General features: G+C 54.1%; 1 protein-coding gene across 1 annotated transcript in view; it reads right to left on the bottom strand.

The window, feature by feature from the left end:
- Positions 1-4,123: 4,123 nt before the first annotated feature.
- Positions 4,124-18,916, bottom strand: part of CLIP2 (CAP-Gly domain containing linker protein 2) — a 49,952-nt gene continuing 35,159 nt past the window's right edge. The window contains exons 9-17 of the mRNA XM_049789492.1: positions 17,137-17,241; positions 12,720-13,643; positions 11,199-11,256; positions 9,472-9,555; positions 8,804-8,960; positions 7,408-7,567; positions 6,802-6,987; positions 6,596-6,658; positions 4,124-4,926 (exon numbers count right to left, since the gene is read on the bottom strand). Coding sequence (XP_049645449.1) covers positions 4,915-4,926; positions 6,596-6,658; positions 6,802-6,987; positions 7,408-7,567; positions 8,804-8,960; positions 9,472-9,555; positions 11,199-11,256; positions 12,720-13,643; positions 17,137-17,241 — 1,749 coding nt within the window. The 3' untranslated portion in view covers positions 4,124-4,914. The remainder of the gene's footprint in view (positions 4,927-6,595; positions 6,659-6,801; positions 6,988-7,407; positions 7,568-8,803; positions 8,961-9,471; positions 9,556-11,198; positions 11,257-12,719; positions 13,644-17,136; positions 17,242-18,916) is intronic.

Below are 18,916 nucleotides of genomic sequence, written 5' to 3' on the forward strand. Positions count from 1 at the left end.
TGCATGTGTGCATATGTACATGTATGTGAGTGCATGTGTAAGCTTGTATTTTGGTATGTGCATGCTTGTGTGAACATGTGTATGTATGACCTGTGTTCTTTCAGTCTTCTCTGAGGTTGGGGGTTGAAGCCAAGACCTGAGGACAGGTCAGCAGAGGGGCATGAAGCCAGTACGACCTGGAAAAGCAGATGGGATGTTCCTGGTCAGTTGTGTGCTGGAGGTATGTGGGAAGCAGAATCTGTCAGGGACATGTGGGCCCCAATACAGCGGCCTCTCCCCTTTTAACAGACTTGGCCACAGGTTCCAGAGAACATTTTAGAAGGCAGGTCTCATTCTATGCTGCCTCCTGCAATTATAATGAGTGTCAAACTGTGACCTTCCATTTTCTATGGGAGAGAAACCAGGAGATGTGGGTGTCTGGGTTCAGGTCTCGAGGATTGTGGCGAGGACTAAGAGAGAAGATCCTGGGGCCAGAGAGATAGCATGGAGGTAAGGCGTTTGCCTTACATGCAGAAGGACGGTGATTCGAATCCTGGCATCCCATATGGTCCCCTATGCCTGCCAGGGGCGATTTCTGAGCGTAGAGCCAGGAGTAACCCCTGAGCATTGCAGGGTGTGACCCAAAGACAAAAAAAAAAAAAAAAAGAGGAAAGATCCAGGCCTTAGGGGGTGGGGAAAGAGACCAGTGTGAGGGAGGTGGTGGGGAATAATGGAATCCATTAAGTCTGGACTGGCATGGTTCTGGGCCGCAGCCGCTTCTGCTCTGGATGCTTCGGACTGCAAACGGGCCAGAAACAGGGCAGGAAGCTCTGGGCCAGGACCACGGTTCAGGCCTGTAAAGTTGGCGAGAACTTGGCTGCCAAGGATGCTGTGGCCAGGGATGCGGTGCTGAGGCTAGAGGGCCAAGGGCGACACCTGGTGGGAAAAATGAAGCATCACAAGCGAGAGTTCGCTGATGGCTCAGCTTCCGGAATGGCCCCTTCTTCTATTTTTTTTTAAATAGAAAACTTTTTGCAAGTTGCTTTTTGTTTATAACACCAACGATTTTGTTTGTTTAATTTTGTTTTTGGGTCACACCCGGCGGTGCCCAGGGGTTACTCCTGGCTTTGTGCTCAGATATGCTCTTGGCAGGCTCAGAGATGCCGGGATTCGTCCGTCCTGGATCAGCTGCATGCAAGGCAAATGCCCTACTGCTGTGCTATCTCTCCGGCCCTACAAAACCGACTTTTAATAGATTACCTAAAGTTAAGACAATAAACTAGGGCCATATTGATAGCACAGCTTTTGCTTTGTACGTGGCCTACCCGGAATGGACCCTGGTTCAATCCCCAGCATCCCATATGGTCTCCCGAGCCTGCCAGGAGTGATTTCTGAGCACAGAGCCAGGAGTAACCCTTGGGAGCTGCTGAGTGTGACCCAAAAACTAAAAAAAAAAGAAATAAAAAAAAAAGAAATACTTAACTATAATTTAAAACATGGTGGGCTACACCTGGTGGTGCTTGGGACCATCTGGGGTGCTAGGGATTAAATCCAAGTTTTTAATTTTGTTTGTTTGTTTGTTTTCTTGGGTCACACCCGGCAGCGCTCAGGGGTTACTCTTGGCTCTATGCTCAGAAATTGCTCCTGGAAGGCTCAGGGGACCATATGGGATACCGGGATTCAACCACCATCCTTCTGCATGGAAGGCAAACGCCCTACCTCCATGTTATCTCTCTGGCTCTAAATCCTTGCATGCAAGGCAAGTACTATCTCTCCAACCCAGTAAATTTCATGTTTTGTTTTAGGGCCACAGTCAGTGGTGTTTAGAAGCTATGCTGGTGGTATTACTCCCTCGGGGTGCTCAAGGGAATGTGGGGTGCTAGGTATCAAACCCAAGCTTCTCAGTTGAAAAGCATGTGCCCCAGTTATTTGAGCCACGTCAACTTTTTTTTTCTTTTTTTGGTTTTTGGGCCACACCTGATGTTCAGGGGTTACTCCTGGCTTTGTGCTCAGAAATCACTCCTGCCTTGGGGGACCATGTGGGACGCTGAGAGATCAAAGAGCAGTCTGTCCTAGGCTAGCACTCGAAAGGCCTTATGCCTTGTGCCACTAATCCGGTCCCCCCCCCCCTTTTTTTTTTTTTTGCTTTTTTAGGTCACACCCTGTGATGCTCAGGGATTAACGCTGTGCTATCATGCCAGCCCCAACTTCCCCAACTTCCAGCTTCCAGAGATTCTTAAAGGACTTGGGACAGTTCCAGAGTGTCTTGGGCTAGAAAGTCAACGGAAGGGCTTGGTGGGCCATACTTTCTGTCCCCAAAGTACATAAAGAGACAGCCCTGAGCACTAGGAGCTCTGTTGGCTGGGGAGATTGAGGAGGAGGAAGACTGGGCTAGCACATCTGGTCTAGCACTGTGCAGGGAAATCCCATCCTGGGGCTGTGCTGGGCATTGCAGGCTGCTGGACACAACTCCAACCTCCATCCCTGGTGCTCCTAAAGGGAAGTGCCTCACTTTCATCTGGGGTGTCCTGAGGCTCTGACAAATGAGAACCACTGAGTGTGGAGATTCCAGCTTGGAGAGCTAATGGGGAGCCCCAGAGCAGGTAGTACTGGGTGCTGACATAGCCCTGGAGCTCTGAGGTCCCCTTTTCAGATCCACTGAGTGTCTGGCATGTGGGGTCCTCCAGGTTGTCTATGAACTGGGCAAGATCACCCCACTGCACCAAGCCTGGTGGCCAGCGAATGAGGAGGCAAAAAAGATGCTGCTGTTGTCTCATGTCACGTGATTGCTGCGTGTCCCTTAAGCCCTGAATGCATGTGTATATCCCCTGCTTGTTACTGTTTGTCCCTGGACCCGTGTGTCCCATAAGTCTGGCTCTGGCTTCAGCTCCGACTCTGCAGTTTCCCGAGTAAGCCCAGAGAATTCCTTTCTGCTGTAATGGTTCAGGCATTTCAAGTGACTGTCTCACCACTTCTGGATTTTTCTAGGCCACCCTCCCAGTTTCATTTGTTTTGAGGCCATACCCAGTGGTGCTTAGGGGTTACTCATGGCTCTGTGCTCAGGAATCACTCCTGGAAGGCTTGTGGGACCATACGGGTTGCTGGAGATCGAATCTGGGTTGGCTGAGTACAAGTCATGAGGCCCTACCTGCTGTGCTATCACTATAGCTCTCTTTTTCCTTCTTTTTCATTCCTGGTGCTGGGATGAAACATGGGTCTCATGCATGCCAAGTCTGCACTTATTCAGGCCCCACGTAGGGGACCCTATCTGCAAGGCCTGTCATATTCCCCCTCCTCCCAGCTGGCAGCTCATCGCTTTGCTTCTACACAGCCTTCAGGTCATGCACCCCACATGATGCAGGGCTGAGCAAGAGGTCTGTCTGTTTGTCCTTCCCAGATCCCTTCCTTGGATACTCCAACACACCAAGCAAGTTTCACAGCCACCCCCACTCCTACTCAGGAGTGCCTAAAACTGGGGGAGACTAGGGGACCATGCAGAGAGAAGCAGACACAGCCGGGGGTTCTGGACCTCGGTCACAAGCTTTATTGTCTCGAGCACGGACTTGCCACACTTCAACGATTCCACTTTGGGGTGGGGATGGGGGTGGGGGACACCTGGGGTAGGGGCACATTTGAGTCCCCAGGGGGGGCAGGACGGGCCTGGACTTTCTCTTCTGCACATGGACTGTGGCTGTCACCTGAACAGGGACCTTCTCGGGGTGGCAGCTGCCTGAACCCGGGGCTGAGACACAATGCACCCTGGGTCTGGGCGAGGTGCAGTGCACTGTGAATCTGGGTACACCCTGGGTCAGGCCACAACGCGACATTTCTAGACTCGTTAGTGAACATCAGGCGCCAGCTACTGAAGGCGGTGGGGTGAGGGCAGGTGCCCGCAGCGGGGCAGGGGGTGGGCACCCCCCACCGGTAAGGGAGACACTCCTGAGTCACCAAGTTCCTGGGCATGACCTCCACCTGTGTGCACTTTGGGGGGCCCAGAGGTCCGCCCTCGAGCCCCATGGGGACTGAACGAGAACTTTGTGTGTGTATGTGTGTTTGTATATATAGTCTCTGCAGTCGTGTTTGTGTCTGTCTGCATGGGAGTTGTGTGGGTGTCTCTGCAGTCATGCAGAGGCATGTATGTATGTGTGTACTTGTCTGTGTTGCAGTCTCTGGTCACACAGGGGCACCAGTCCCCAGGGTCCCCAGTTCTTGGGCTGAGCCTTGCCTGCGCACAGGATGAGGGGCAGGAGAGGTTTTTCTGACCCAGATCCTCGGGGGAGTCTCCTGGCTGCAGGAGATAGGCTTGAAAGCTGCATGGGAGGAGACGGGTGTGCGTGTCCCTGGGCCAGGCCCTGTATCCTGTGACTGGGTACGATCAGGAGGAGGCCCAGCTGGGACTGCCCGGTCCCTGGGGTTGAGCAAAGACAGCCTGGTCGGCAGGTCGCTAATACTGTAACTGGCCGTGGAGCTGCAGACCCTTCCTGGGGCCTTACCAGGTAGCTGGGCAGAAGTGGGGGGCTTGTGTGCAGGAAAGGGGGGATCCCCACTGCACTTCCCTCCTGGGTGCCCACTAGGAGAAGCCGGGCTCCTCGGGGGAAATGGCTTTTTGGGGTCTGAGGGGCCCGGGAGGAGGGGGAGGGGGTTCTCAGGCAGCGCCTTCTGGGAAAGGGGCCTCCTCCCCAAAAGAGCCCCAGGAACTGGCAGGCCTGGAGTAAAGTCGGGGGGCTGGGCTGTACCGCTCTCAGGAGGCCTGAGGCAGCCTCCTGGTGTGGGCAGGGACGAGGATTGTCCTCGGCGCTGGCCTGGCGCGTCACTGTTAATGTCCCCTCTCTGGCTCCAAAGTGACAGTCTTGGCACCTGCCTGGAGGGGGCAGCATCAGGCAGGCTGGAGGGGTGCAGTTTGGCTGGTCAGGCAGCTCCATAAGTGTCCCCGGATCAGTGCTTGTCCTGGAGAGAGAAGGACTCTATCAGGATATCTTTGGAAGTCCCAGGGTGGGGTCGTTGTTGGGGTGGGGGTGGGGGGGCAATGTGGTAGCCAGATTTAAGGTCCCAGGTTTCAGGCCAGGTTTCAGTCAGGGTGAACTCAGGCCTGGAGAGAGACCTGCCTTGACTTCGACCCACACATGAACTCACACACAGCCAACAGGAAGAGCCAGTGGGTCTGGCATCTGTGACCCAACTGGGTGCCGAGGACACGGGGGACACAGATCTGGGCTCCATTCGGTGGGGACACCAGGCACCCCTTGAAAACAGGGTACCCAAAGCAAAGACCCACAAACACGATCCATTAAAGCAGTCAGAAAGATGAGGAAGCAGAAGGCCGAATCTACACCCCGAATTTCATAGAACAATGTCAGGGATTCCATGGGACCCCTGTCACTGTTGAGGAGCTGATGGTGTCAAACCCAGGTGGGGACTGGGCCCCTGGGAATGATGGGATATGGGTGAGGATTCAGCCAGAAAAAGGCTCCCTGGTTCCAAGCAAAGGACCCTCAGCCCTAAGTGAGAGCTTTCTTATGTTTTGTTTTGGGGCCACCCTGGGCTGGGCTTACTCCTGGTTCTATGCTCAGAAATTACTCTTTTTTTTTTTGTTTTTTTGGGCCACACCCGTTTGACGCTCAGGGGTTACTCCTGGCTATGCGCTCAGAAATCGCCCCTGGCTTGGGGGGACCATATGGGACGCCGGGGGATCGAACCGTGGTCCGTCCTACGCTAGCGCTTGCAAGGCAGACACCTTGCCTCTAGCGCCACCTTCCCGGCCCCAGAAATTACTCTTGAGGGTGCCAGGATTGAATCCAATTGGCCACATGCAAACCAAGTGCCCTCCCTGCTGTGCTATGTATGGCTCCAGTCCATGGGGTTCTTTTTTTGGGGGGAGAAAAGTTGGGGCATCACCAAGTAGTTCTCTAGGGCTATGGGGTGGCAAAGTTCTCAGCTGCAGCAGTGAAGCCAGTACCTGACTTCCTCTACTTGGTGAAGTTTTGTCCCCCCCGCCCACCTGGTTTGGGGGCCACATCTGACAGTGCCCTAAGACTACTATGGGCTCCGTGCTCAGGGCTCATTCCTGACCCTACCAGAAGGACCCTATGTAGTGCTCAAATCCGACTGTGCAAGGCAAACACCTTAATTTCTCTTCCCATTCTGCTAGGAATCTTCAGTTTTGCAAAGGAAGGAACCAGGGCCGAACTATAGCACAGTGAGAAAGGTGTTTGCCTTGTAAATGGCTGAGCCAGGTTCAATCCCTGGCACCTCACAGGGATCCCCAATCCCCACCAGGAATGGCCCCTCAACAGAAGGGCCCTGAAGAGACAAGTAAAAATGCCTGATGGGCAGAGTGATAGCACAGCTGTAGGGCGCGTTTGGCTGACCCAGGACAGACCTCGGTTTGATTCTGGGCATCCTATATGGTCTCCAAAGACAGAAGCGATTTCTGAGCACATAGCCAAGAGTAACCCCTGAGCGTCACTGGGTGTGGCTCCCCCACCAAAAAAAAAAACAAAACAGGTCAGATGACCCCTGCCCTGGGGAATCTTGTTGCTTAAGTTATTGCTGGTGGGTTTTCTGGGATTTTCTTCCAGGAGGGCCGGAAGTCAGGCAGGCAGGGGGACCCCATTACCTCCTGTTTGTGGGTCTTGTCTTGCTGGTGGATGCCGTTGGCAGAACCCGAATTTCCGATGGCCTGAGAGAGTTAAGGACAGAGAAGCAGCCGCTGAGCCAGACCCCCAACTGCAGCTCCTGACTCGCCCACAAAGTGGCGACTTCAGAAGGGGGGGGTCCTAGGACCTTGCGCCCACAGCCCAGCCCAGCTCCCCCCATGCCCACCTGGGACTTGTCGGGGTGACTCCTCAGCGCTTCCAAGAGTTTCTCCACCTGCTGCGTCTGGTCCAGCGCGTCCCGCAGTGCGTCCTCCGTGCTTACCAGCTGGCGTTGCAGCCGCAGGAGTTCTGGGGCCGATGCCGGGTCAATGAGCGAGAAGCGCCGCTGGTCTGACAGCGCCTTCTCCTTGTCCTAGAATGGAGGGGGGACGTGTGCGAACATGCACGTCCTCGTGCATGAACCTGTGTGCCCGTGTCCACTCGCACAAACACGCATGGCCACAGTAGATATTTGTGTGTCTGCATGCACATGCATGGCCATGTGTGTGCAAGTCTGCTTGCACAGTCATGTGTGTGCCCACATGTGTCTGGTGCACACACAAGCAAGCGTACCTACCCATGTGTGCCTATGTGTAAGGGTTCCTAGCATTCCGCACTGTTGGGCGCCTCGATGCCCTCCCTCCAGGCATCCACAATGGCCCCAACTCCCCTTTCCCGCCACATGCCACTGCCATGGCCCCTGGTCTAGATGGGTGTCCCTGGGTGACTCCAGATCACCAACGTGTTTCCTTGGCCCTGCCACCTCTTTCCAAGGGGCCTCCCCACCACGTACGAGCCCCGTCAGCTTCTCCCGCAGGCCCCGGATGTCGTCCTTGAGCTTCTGCTCCTTGATGCGCCACTCGGCCTTGTGCACTTCCCGGCCCAGGTCACGCTCAGGCCCCGGGGAGTGGCGGTTCGCCTCCAGCAGCAGCACCCGGAGCTCGTTCAGGCTCCTGGATGAGGGCGGGGTTAAAATGGAGTCACCATGCCCACCCAGAAGCCCCACCCACCAAGCAACCACGCCCATAGATGAGACCCCGCCTATGACAAGCCACGCCCACCACGCCACCTGGGGTACTTTAGCTGTAACTGGCCCAGGACCCAAGAGAGAGCATGGAGGTAAGGCGTTTGCCTTGCATGCAGAAGGTCGGTGGTTCAAATACTGGCATCCCATATGGTCCCTCAGCCTGCCAGGGGCGATTTCTAAGCGTAGAGCCAGGAGTAACCCCTGAGCACTGTCGGGTGTGACCCAAAAACAAACAAACAAAAAACAACCCCTCCTCCCCCCAAAAAACATGCATCAGATGCTCAAAAAACTAGGCTTTGGGCCCGGAGAGGTAGCACAGCGGTGTTTGCCTTGCAAGCAGCCGATCCAGGACCAAAGGTGGTTGGTTCGAATCCCGGTGTCCCATATGGTCCCCCGTGCCATATAGCAGGAGCTATTTCTGAGAAGACAGCCAGGAGTAACCTCTGAGCAACGCCGGGTGTGGCCCAAAAACCAAACAAAAAAAACCAAACAAAAAAAACCAAAAAAAAAAAAAAAAACCCCCCAAAAAACAAAACTAGGCTTTGGTTTCCCATAATATATGTTGTAATATATTATATATATATATATTTCCTTTTTTTGGTGTGTGTGTGTGTGTGTGTGTGTCCCATACTGAGCCCAGAACATACATATTTCTTTTTTTGTTTGTATTTTGGGGGTCCCACCCGGCAGCGCTCAGGGGTTACTCCTGGCTCTATGCTCAAAAACCGCTCCTGGCAGGCTCAGAGGACCATATGGGATGCCGGGATTCAAACCACTGTCCTTCTGCATGCCAAGCAAATGCCTTACCCCCAAACTATCTCTCCGGCCCCAGAACATACATATTTCAAGTGTTGTTCTTTTAACTGTGATCAGAGGCCCAACCTCTGCCATACACATGAGGCATGTGCTGTCCCACACAGGAGGTGTGTGCTGTCCACATGAACATGTGCTCACTAAGGCAAGCTCTTGGCTCTCATTTCAAATGGGAACCAAAGTGGGGAAAGGGAAAAGAATCTTTAAAGATTTTAGTTATTTTTAGGGCTTTTGAGCCAGTAAATGATGAGATTCTGGGCAGCTGAATGCCCTGGATATGCAGCGTTCAATGGGTGGCGTGGGGCAGGGGTGCGGTGGGTAGGCCCCCCCCCCCCCCCCGCCCACTCACCGCTCCTTGCGGAGAAGCTCCTGGCTGATGAGCAGCAGCTGGCCCGAGGCGTCGTGGGTCTTTCTGGACACAGTGTCCAGCTCGGCCTCCAGGCGTCGCTTCTCCTTCAGGAGCCCGTCGGCCCGTTTCTCTCCTGACCGGCACTTGCCCTCCAGGGCTGGGCAACAGTGGAAGGGGAGGTAGAGCCTGAGATGGGGCTGGGACTCAGGGGCCTCTTGTCCCATAGAGCCAGGTAGCCAGGAGCCAAGGAGACAGCCCTCCAGTGTTGGGCTGCCCCTCACCCCTGCCAGGCCCCTAACAGGATGAGCCAGGCCTGCCTAAGGCCACCACTGGGAGCCCAGCCAGGATGGGACCCACTTGGCACATGCAGTTGGGAGCTTGGGCAGGAGCGTGTGGGTCACCTCAGGCTGAGGCCATCCTCCAGGACCCGACACTAACCCTCTGTAAACCCTCCCCCCACCGTGCTCCCTGCTGATGAACATGCTGGACATCCAGAGGAAGCTCAGGTTAGAGGAAGCTGGGAGGTCCCCTCAGAACATGGGTGACACAGGTAGTCTGGAAAGAGGGACCAGGGAGTAGGAGCCCCACTCTGACTCAGGTGTCCTCTGAGTTGAATGACACCACCCAGTTCCCCCAAGCCTCTCCGTGCCCACAGGAGCAAGACTTACCACTTACTTGGGCCCTGAGCAGTTCACTCTGCGAGGTCAGAGAGGCCACCTCCTTGTCCCTCTTGTTCAGCTTGTCCTGAAGAACTGGAATTCAGGAAGGGTGTCAGGACGCTGCACTCAGTCTAATCATACCAGGACCCTCCCCAAAGTCTTCATATCTTCAAATGAAATTGAGGGACCCATCTGTGGGGCCAGATCAACCTCAACAGTGTGGTCAGAGCAGCCACAGAGAGGCTGGAGTGATATATGACAGCAGTAGGGCATTGGCCTTGCATACTGCGAACCCAGGATCAATCCCCACCACCCAATATGGTTCTGAGCTTGCCAGGATTCTTTCTGAGTGCAGTCAGGAGTAAGCCCTAGTTCATGGCCTGGTGTGACAAAGGCAAAAAAAAAAAAAAAAAAAAAAAAAAAAAGCCACAGAGAGGAAAAGCATGGAAAGTGCTAGAAAATGGTGAGTTAGGACTGATAGTACAGTAAGAAAGGTGCTGGTCTGGTCTTACACACAGCTGGGCCATGTTTGATTTCCAGCATCCCATTTGGTCCCTTAAGCCCCACCAGTAGTGAATCCTGTGTGCAGAGCAAGGAATAAGTTTTAAGCACCACTGGGAATGGTGCAAAATCCAAAGAAAAAAAAAAGAAAAGAAAAATTGAGTTTCCCAAATGACTTCACTCAGACAGGACCTTCACTTGTGTGGAACTAGAAAATTGAAGTTTTAAAATTACCCGGGAAGGTGAGATTCTAGAATGGGAGGTGGGTGGGTGGGGGGTCACATGATGGTCTCATGTGTGGAGGCCTTGGTGTGACCTCAGGCACTGTAGTTACAAAAAACAGGACTCGGGGCCAGAGTGATAGCACAATGGGTAGGGCATATGCCTTGCACGTGGCATACCTGGGTTCAACCCCCAGCATCTCATATGGTCCTCCAAGCCTTCCAGGAGTGATTTCTGATCACAGAATGAGAATTAACACCTGAGAGCCACTGGGTATGGCCCCAAAACAAAAACCAAAACCAACCAAATAAACAAAAAAGGCAGGACCTGTCGCAGGGCTGCTGGTGCAAAGGTTGGAACTCATGTGGGGCCCCAAGGCACCATTGGGAGTAACCCAAGTCCCAACCTAAGAACAACCTTGGCCCAACACAGCTGAGTCCCCAAACAGACTTTACTAAAGCGAGAATGACAGAGAGGGTGAGTACAGGGCTTCAGGCACTCGACTTGGCCAGCTCAATTCATTCCTGAGCACCCCTGGCTGTGGCCCCAGTCTCTAGTCCCGGCAGTGCCCAGGGAAAAGCCCTTGGGATGAAAAATGGGATCCCTTGAAGCTTGGTTCTGTCTCTGAGGGTCAAGACTAGTGGCACATGCCTCAGGTGGATGGTGCCTGTCCTCTGCTGATACCACACACATGGACTTGGCAAGTATGTGGACATTCTTGTTTTTGTTTTTGTTTTTTGGTTTTTGGGCCACACCCGGTAACGCTCAGGGGTTACTCCTGGCTATGCGCTCAAAAGTTGCTCCTGGCTTGGGGGACCATATGGGACACCGGGGGATCGAACCGCGGTCCGTCCAAGGCTAGCGCAGGCAAGGCAGGCACCTTACCTTTAGCGCCACCGCCTGGCCCGTATGTGGACATTCTTGGGAGATGAACCCCAAGTGTCTGGGTGGCACTCAGGACACTAAGTCACCCAACTCTCCCAGTCCCAAACTCGCCTGGCATGTCCACTTACCCTCCAGGGCCTCCTTCATCCTTAGCTTCTCCCCGGAAATGTCATCCGGCTCAATCATCTGCAAGAAGGGCCTCGTGAGGGGTATACTCCCCAGCTGCCCCGAGCCTCCACACAAGCTGAGGTTCTGGGACCAGAGGAGGCAGCAGGAGGCACAGCTCCCTCACCCCAGAAGGTGACCCTGTTTTGCTTTTTTTGGGCCATACCTGTTGGTGTTCAGGGGACCCTGTGGGGTTCTGGGGATCAAATCTGGGTTGGCTGCATGCAAAGCCAGAGTCCCTCTACTGCTTCCTTTATCAAGAGCTTCAAGGCCCCTGAACAAACAGGGTTTTTCCCTGAGATGCTTCAGATTGGTCCTGACAGCCTATTTTTAGTATCACCTAGGCAGGTGCCCCCAGACCTCCAAAGCAAATGTGGACTGGGCCAGGGTGCAGGAACATCTGTCCAAATCAAATCCACTGTCGATGCTGGACAACCTTCCCACCTTAATATCACTCTTGTTCTTTCCAACACTTCCTTGGAGTAATAAACCCAGACCCATACCTCTGTATACCAACTGTGTAAAAAAAAGTTGGTCTCAAGAGAGTGCAGCAGGGAAGGCACTTGCGGGTGCTGGCCTCCTGCCCAAATGTCTACCTCTTCCCTCCTGCACATGGCTATCACCACTGAGCCCCCTTCCAGGCTGCACCCCCAGATCTTGAGTTGCAGAGCAGTGAAAAGGAGGCACACCCTGAAATATTTCTTCATCCTCCTGAACTCACTGCACAACACCAAAATAATCTAGTTGTCTCCAGATACAAGCCTCTGAGGAACTTGGAGACAGGCAGACTCAGTTCCAGGGCCCCAAATGAACCAACAGATGGGCAGACATTCTTGGGGTTTCTGGCCTGTGGTCGGGCCCCAGCCACCCCTGTGCTCCAAACCTCGTCTCAGGAGTCCTGCCTTCTGGGAAAGTGGTCCCTCCCAGGGTTAAATCACCGGGAATGGCAGGAAGTGGGCGACAGGACTTCCCAAGCCCAGAGCCTGAGCTGTGCTGCCTGGAAGCTTATGTCGTCTGAGTCAACCACGGCCTCTGCCCTCAGGATGCTTGTCCTTGTCCTCAGCAGAGCCAAAGCAGCTCAGCCACCCAGGTCTCCCCCTCACCTGGGCCTTCTGTCTTTCCTTTCTTTTTCTGGCCACACCTCAAAGTGCTAAAGGTCTCATTCTGGGTGGGTTCAGGGACCCTCTGAGGGATGCAAGGGATTGAACCCAGGTTAGGCTTTGCAAGGCAAGCACTTTCTCCACTGTACTCTGGCCCCAGCTGCCTCTTCAATATGGCAGTGCTAGGAGCTGTAGTTAGAACTAACTTGCACCTCACACCTGCAAGACACCTGTAGTCCTTTAGTTAGATTCCAGCCAATTAGCTGTACTGATGGAGGAGAGAGGGACTCATGCTGGGAGCCAGTTTCCCTCCAACAAGATCCCACAGGACTTCCCCTCCAACCAAAATAAGGGTGGATGTGGGTATCCCAGGGCCCAGCCTACATTAGTGTGCTGGGACGAACACCGGGACTCAGCCGCCTGGAGTCTATTCTCGGCCACCAGCAACTTCTCGCGCAGCCTCTCTGCCTCCTGCCGGCTCTGGGCTTCAGCCCTCTGCAGCTGCTCGTAGTCCAGCATGTTCTTCTCGGCCAGGGCAATCTGCTCCTTGAGGAACTCGATGGCCTGGGCCTGACCGCGGTATTCCACATCCAGCTTCTCCAGCTCCTGCACACGCAGCTCGGCGTCCCGAGCCTGGTCCTGGGCCTCGCGCAGCTCCAGGCGGTGTTGGCCGGCCAAGGCCTCCAGCTGGCTCTGCCAGTGCTGCCGCACCCCAGCCAGCTCGTCCTGGGCTTCCTGCAGCCTCTGGCGAAGGCTCTCCTTCTCCTTGGCGTGCACAGCAGTCTCCAGGTCGTGCTTGGCCTGCAGGTTGCCCAGCTGAAGCTGGTGCTCCATCTTGATGCCTTCCATCACAGCCTTCAGCTCCCCGATCTCCTTCTGCTGGGCACCAGGGCCCGAGTTCAGGGTGGCCTTTAGGTCCTCCAGCGACTTCTGGTGGTCCGAGGCTAGCGAGTCCAGCTTGGACTTCCAGTTGTCCATGAGCCCCATGTTCTCGCTCGTGGCCTGCTGCACCTTGGCCTTGAGCTCGGCCACCTCCTGTGCGTATTTCTCGTTGGCCACGCGCAGCCGGTCGGCCTCGGCCTGGTAGGCCCGCAGAGCCTTCTCATACTCGTCCCGCAGCTGCCCGCGTTCCCGCTGCTGCTCCTGGCTGGCTGAGAGTGCCCGCTCCCGAAGGGCCTCCCGCAGGGCCTCGGGTGCTTCGGGCCCGGACTTCAGCAGGCACTGCTGCAGCTCCTGGATCTCCCCGCACCGCAGACTCAGCTCCTCTTCCAGCTGCAGAACCCGAGACTTCTCTGCCACTGTGGTCAGCTAGTGGAGAGAGAGAGCAGGAGTGAGGGCCCTGTGGGATTCTGGGAGTGAGGGGGGCCTCTTCCTCTTCTGTACTGGATGGTCCCAGCCCTAGTGTGAGAAGGGTGCAGCCTCCTGTTAGAAAGGCTCCCTAGCTCAGAGCCTCAGATGACTGACTGCAGGATTTGGGCAATGGCCAACTGTCCCTATTGAAGAAATTAATGGTCAAAAAATAAAAACTATTAGGGGCTGGAGCGATAGCACAGAGGTAGGGTGTTTGCCTTGCACATGGCTGACCTGGGACAGACTCAGGTTTGAACCCCAGCATCCCATATGGTCCCCCGAACCTGCCAGGAACTATTTTTTTGTTTTTGTTTTTGTTTTTTGGGCCACATCCGGCAGTGCTCAGGGGTTACTCCTGGCTCTATGCTCAGAAATAGCTCCTGGCAGGCATGGGGGACCACATGGGACGCCGGGATTCGAACCAACCACCTTAGGTCCTGCATCGGCTGCTTGCAAGGCAAAAGCCGCTGTGTTATCTCTCCGGACCCCCAGGAACAATTTCTGAGTGCAGAGCCAGGGAGTCACCTGAGTGTCACTGGGTGTGGCCCAAAAACCAAAAGAAAAAAGTTAGATTTTGGGGGTTGGGACACACCTGGTTGTGCTCAAGGCTTACTCTGGCTCTGCACTCTGGGATCACTCCTAGACTGGGAGTACATTATGATATATCAGAGAATGAGCCTGGGTTGGCAGTATGTAAGGCAAGTGCCTTCACTGTTCTACTCCTCTGACACCAATTTTAGCTTATTTTTCTTTTCTTTTTACTGTTAATGTTCATGTTTGGCTTTTGGGTGGCACCTGGTAATACTCAGGAGCTATTTCCAGTGTGATGTTTGGGGGAGCTTGCAGTGTTGGGGATCAAACACTGGCCTCCTGCATCTGAAGTCTGCACTCCAGCCCCCGAGCCAACTCCCTGGTCTCTGTTGTTATTATTTTTTTTTTTTGACCAACAAATTATCTTTAATCCTGCTGTCTAGGTAGCCATGCCCAGCTCAGAAGCCACAATGAACACATTCAGCAATTTTGGAGACTGAACCCGAGGTTCACACATGCATGGCAATTCTATACCACTTTATCCCCATCTCCTTCCTCCTCAAAACTTACTTTTAATGAGTTTAAGAATCCTTTTTTTCGGTTTTTTTTGTTTGTTTGTTTGTTTTTTGGGCCACACCCGGTGATGCTCAGGGGTTACTCCTGGCTATGCGCTCAGAAGTCGCTCCTGGTTTGGGGGACCATATGGGATGCCAGGGGATCGAACCGCGGTCCATCCAAGGCTAGCACAGGCAAGGCAGGCACCTTACCTCTAGCGCCACCGCCTGGCCCTTTTTTTTTTTGTTTTTATGGGTTACACCCTGTTGTGCTCAGGGGTTACTCCTGGCTCTGTGCTCAGAAATCACTCCTGGCAGGCATGGGGGACCATATGGAATGCGAAGAGTACCAGAATTCAATCACCATCCATCCTGGATCAGCTGCTTGCAAGGCAAACACCCTACCACTGTGCTATCTCTCCAGCCCTCTAATTTATTTTTAAATTGAGACCTGTTAATGTTATTTTTACATGTGTGTGTGTATAACAGCTCTGCTCAGAATTACTCCTGGCAAGGCTCAGCACATATGGTGCCAGGGATTGAACCTGAATTGGCCACAAGCAAGGCAAGTGCCTCAATCCAATACTATTTCTCCAGCCCCAATGATGCTATTTATGTTTTGGGGGCTATATTGGCAACACTCAAGACTCCTGGATTTGCACTCAGAAATCACTTCTAGCTGTACTCAGGGGACCACATGGGGTGCCAGGGATTGAACCCGGGTTGGCCCTGTGCAAGGCCCTCCCCACTGTATATTGCTCTGGCTCTACTAATGATATCTTTGTTTTTGTCTTGTTTAGAGGCCTCACCCAGGAATACAAAGCAGTAACCACTGGTTCTGCACTCAGGAATCACTACTGGCAGGCTTGGGGGACCATATGCGATTCCCATAGAACCTGGGTTGACAAAAGTTCTCCTGCTGTGCTATCACTCCAGTCCCACTAATGTTATTATTATTATTACTATTATTTTGGATCTTGGATCACAACAGAAAGCACTCAGGGGTTACTCCTGGCTCTTCACTCAGAAATCACTCCTGGCAGGATCGAGGGATCATATGGATGATGAAGATGGAACCCAGGTCTGCATCGTGCAAGGCAAACGCCCTACTGCTATGCTATCTCTCTGGCCTTACTAATGTTATTTTATTTTATTTTTTTGGTTTTTGGCCCACACCTGGGTGATACTCAGGGGTTACTCCTGGCTATGCGCTCAGAAATCATTCCTGGCTTGGGAGACCATATGGGATCGGGGATCGAACCTCAGTCTGTCCTAGGCTAGCACGTGCAAAGCAGACGCCTTACCGCTTGCACCACCACTCCGGCCTCACTAATGTTATTTTTAAAGGTCAGAGACACAGAGGAAATTTGGCCTTTGTATGTTCTGGAAAGGTCTTCAACTGAACTGGGTTTGTTCACAGAGCTGGGAGGAGCACCCAGAAAATATTTTGGCCCAATGCAGAGACGAATCCACACCCAAAAGTCGCTGCAGATGGAAAGTCAAACAAGCTGGGATCCAGCCTGCAAAAGCCTCCTGGGCCACGGGCCAGTGGCCACAAGGCCTGGAAGCAGCATCTCTGGATCTTTTGTGAGCATGAAAGCAGGTGGTTTCCTAAGGGTCCTTCACTCAATAAACCTGTATTACTGGGAACCAGCTGCCAAAATGGGGGCTCAAACCCATCACCTAGCCTATTTCGGTGGGTCTTTGCACATGTATGCAACTGCCCTGGCCCCGCTAGCACGCATATGCAGCTGCTGACTGTGCGGGCCTTTTCCATTTGGCTGCGCTGACAAAGCCTGCCTGTAGGGGGCGATGAATACCAGCTGGGCCTGGAGTCTGGATTCCCAAGCAGAGCCTAGGAAAGGCTCCCAACAACAGTGGGGCAACCCCAGGGCAGATCCAGTCCCGGAGGATTCTGCCTCTTCCTGCAGAATGGCTCCTTTCAGGTTTGAGACAGCTTGGGGGTGAAGTCCCCTTAGGCCCCTTTGCTGGAGGGAGGAAGCATAGACAGGCTGCCTATCCATGAAAGGGGCAGGACATCAACCAGGGGCCCCCTGATTTCTAAACATGGCCAAGGCTTGCCATGAGAATAGGAGGGTCCCATAGGAGGGATCAGGAGTGGGCACTACTATTTTTTTTTTAGAGAGTGCCACACCCGCAGAGTTCAGGACTTACTCCTGGCAGTCTCGGGGGACCCGAAGAGATGCTGGGGATAGAACCCGGGTGGGCTGTGAGCAAGACAAATGCCCTCTGTTGTGCAATTGCTCTGGTCCCCCGACTCTACTTCTCTCCTGGAAGGGGGTATGAGAGGAGAAAAACAGAGCGGGGGACAGCCAGAGAGGGGACCTGGGGGACTGGGGCGTTACCCTGTTGTCCGCTAATTCGCGCAGCAGCCGCTCGGCCTGCGCCTTCTCCAGTAGCAGGCTCTGTTCCAGCTCCCCAATGCGCGCGTGCTCCAGCTGCGTCTGGGTCTGCTCCACCCGGGGAGTTGGGGGAAGGGAGGGCAAGGGCACAGGAAAAAGGAAGCCGGAGGAGGATGAGGAGGAGGAGGAAGAGAGAGAGAGGCAGCGTCATCTTGCATGAACCAGACAGGACAGGGCAGAGTGGAGGTGGCCGAGGAAAGACAGGCAGTAAAGGCAGGTTGCTGGCCATGCCCTTTGCTGGGTCTGGCTGGGTCTGCTTCCTGGCACACGGGGTGTGTTCCTGGAAATGGTCCCCAAGACCACCCCTCCCCTGGCGGCAGCTCTCACTGTTTTTGGGAGGGAGCATGAGGAGGAGGCCTCAGATCTCCTTGAACTTCCAAGATGGGTGGGCCACGGGAAGAAAGGTTCCGGAGACAGTGCCACACTGTCACTGTCACCCAGCTTCTCTGCCTCCTGACACCCGCCTCAGCCTAGCCCTCACTGCCCCCAGCCCTCATCCCTCCACGGCACAAAAGCATCTTTGTATCTGCATCACACGCCCACTCTACACACAAAGGCGGGCATTCTCAGCTCCGATCTGCCACGTGGGTCTGGAACAGATCAGGGAGGGATGTGGGCTTGGGAGCAGCTTTGCGCCCCCCCCCCCAAGTTATCCTCCAGAGAAACCAGAGGGTCCTCCAAAAACTCCCCTCTCCTGTCACCTCACCAGCCAGGAAGAACAACGGTATGAATTCTAAAAGGGTCGGGTCACACTGTGTGCATGTGCAAAAGAATTTGCATCAAACAAGAATTCACATGTGCAGCCAGAGAGAGCTGGGGGTGGGGGGAAGAGGGAAACTGAGACATGCCTTGCTGCATGCAAGAGGCCCAAGTTCCATCTCCAGTCTCTTATGCTTCCCCCAAGCACAGCCAGGAGTCACCTCCAAGCAGCGAGCACCACTAGGTGTGGATCCAAAATCAGAGTTGAAAAAAAAAATTCACACCAGATGCCGCCAGGGTGGCACTGCTGGGTCCCCTCTGAGAAGCTCCTCTGGTCACAGAGAGCCAGAGAGAGGCCAGGCAGTGATCCTATTCCTGAAAAAGTCCCTGAAGGCCCCAGAGAAAAGGTTTTTTTGCTGGCAGGATGCTGCAGGTGAGGTACTGCAAGGTATCCCTGAAAAACTACTCCACCTGGACCCTGGGGTGGAGCCCTGGGGAAAGCATGTATATTTATGTATTTATTTACTTTTTGTTTTGGGACCACACCCAGCTGTGCTCAGGGATAAAACCTGGCTCTGGGTTCAGGGATCACTCTTTGTAGGCTTGGGAATTCATATGGGATGCTGGGGATGGAACCCGGGTCAGCCTCATGCAAGGCAAACGTCCTCCCCACAGTACTATAGCTCCATGCACTTCTGCATATTTAGTTCATCAGGGCTGAGAGCTCAGAAGATCAAAAAGATTCAGGAACAGCAACCAGGGGGGCGCAGTGATGCATGAGCAAGGGATCACCCAGAGGGCCCTCCATCCTGCCAGAGCTGGAGATGTTCCTTCAAAGGGACAGAGTCTGATCTCTGTCCCCAGGACTGTGAGAAAATGTGAGTTGTTTCCAAGGGCTGCAGCACTGCGGTCATAAATCACCCAGGCACTTCCTTAGCAGCCCCGGAAACTGCTGAGGAAGCCTGCTCAGCCTGGTGAGGGCACTGTCTGGGGAGAACACCCAGGGTGGAGGAGTGGGGGTTAC

This window comes from Suncus etruscus, chromosome 15, assembly GCF_024139225.1.
Source record: "Suncus etruscus isolate mSunEtr1 chromosome 15, mSunEtr1.pri.cur, whole genome shotgun sequence".
Taxonomy (NCBI): domain Eukaryota; kingdom Metazoa; phylum Chordata; class Mammalia; order Eulipotyphla; family Soricidae; genus Suncus; species Suncus etruscus.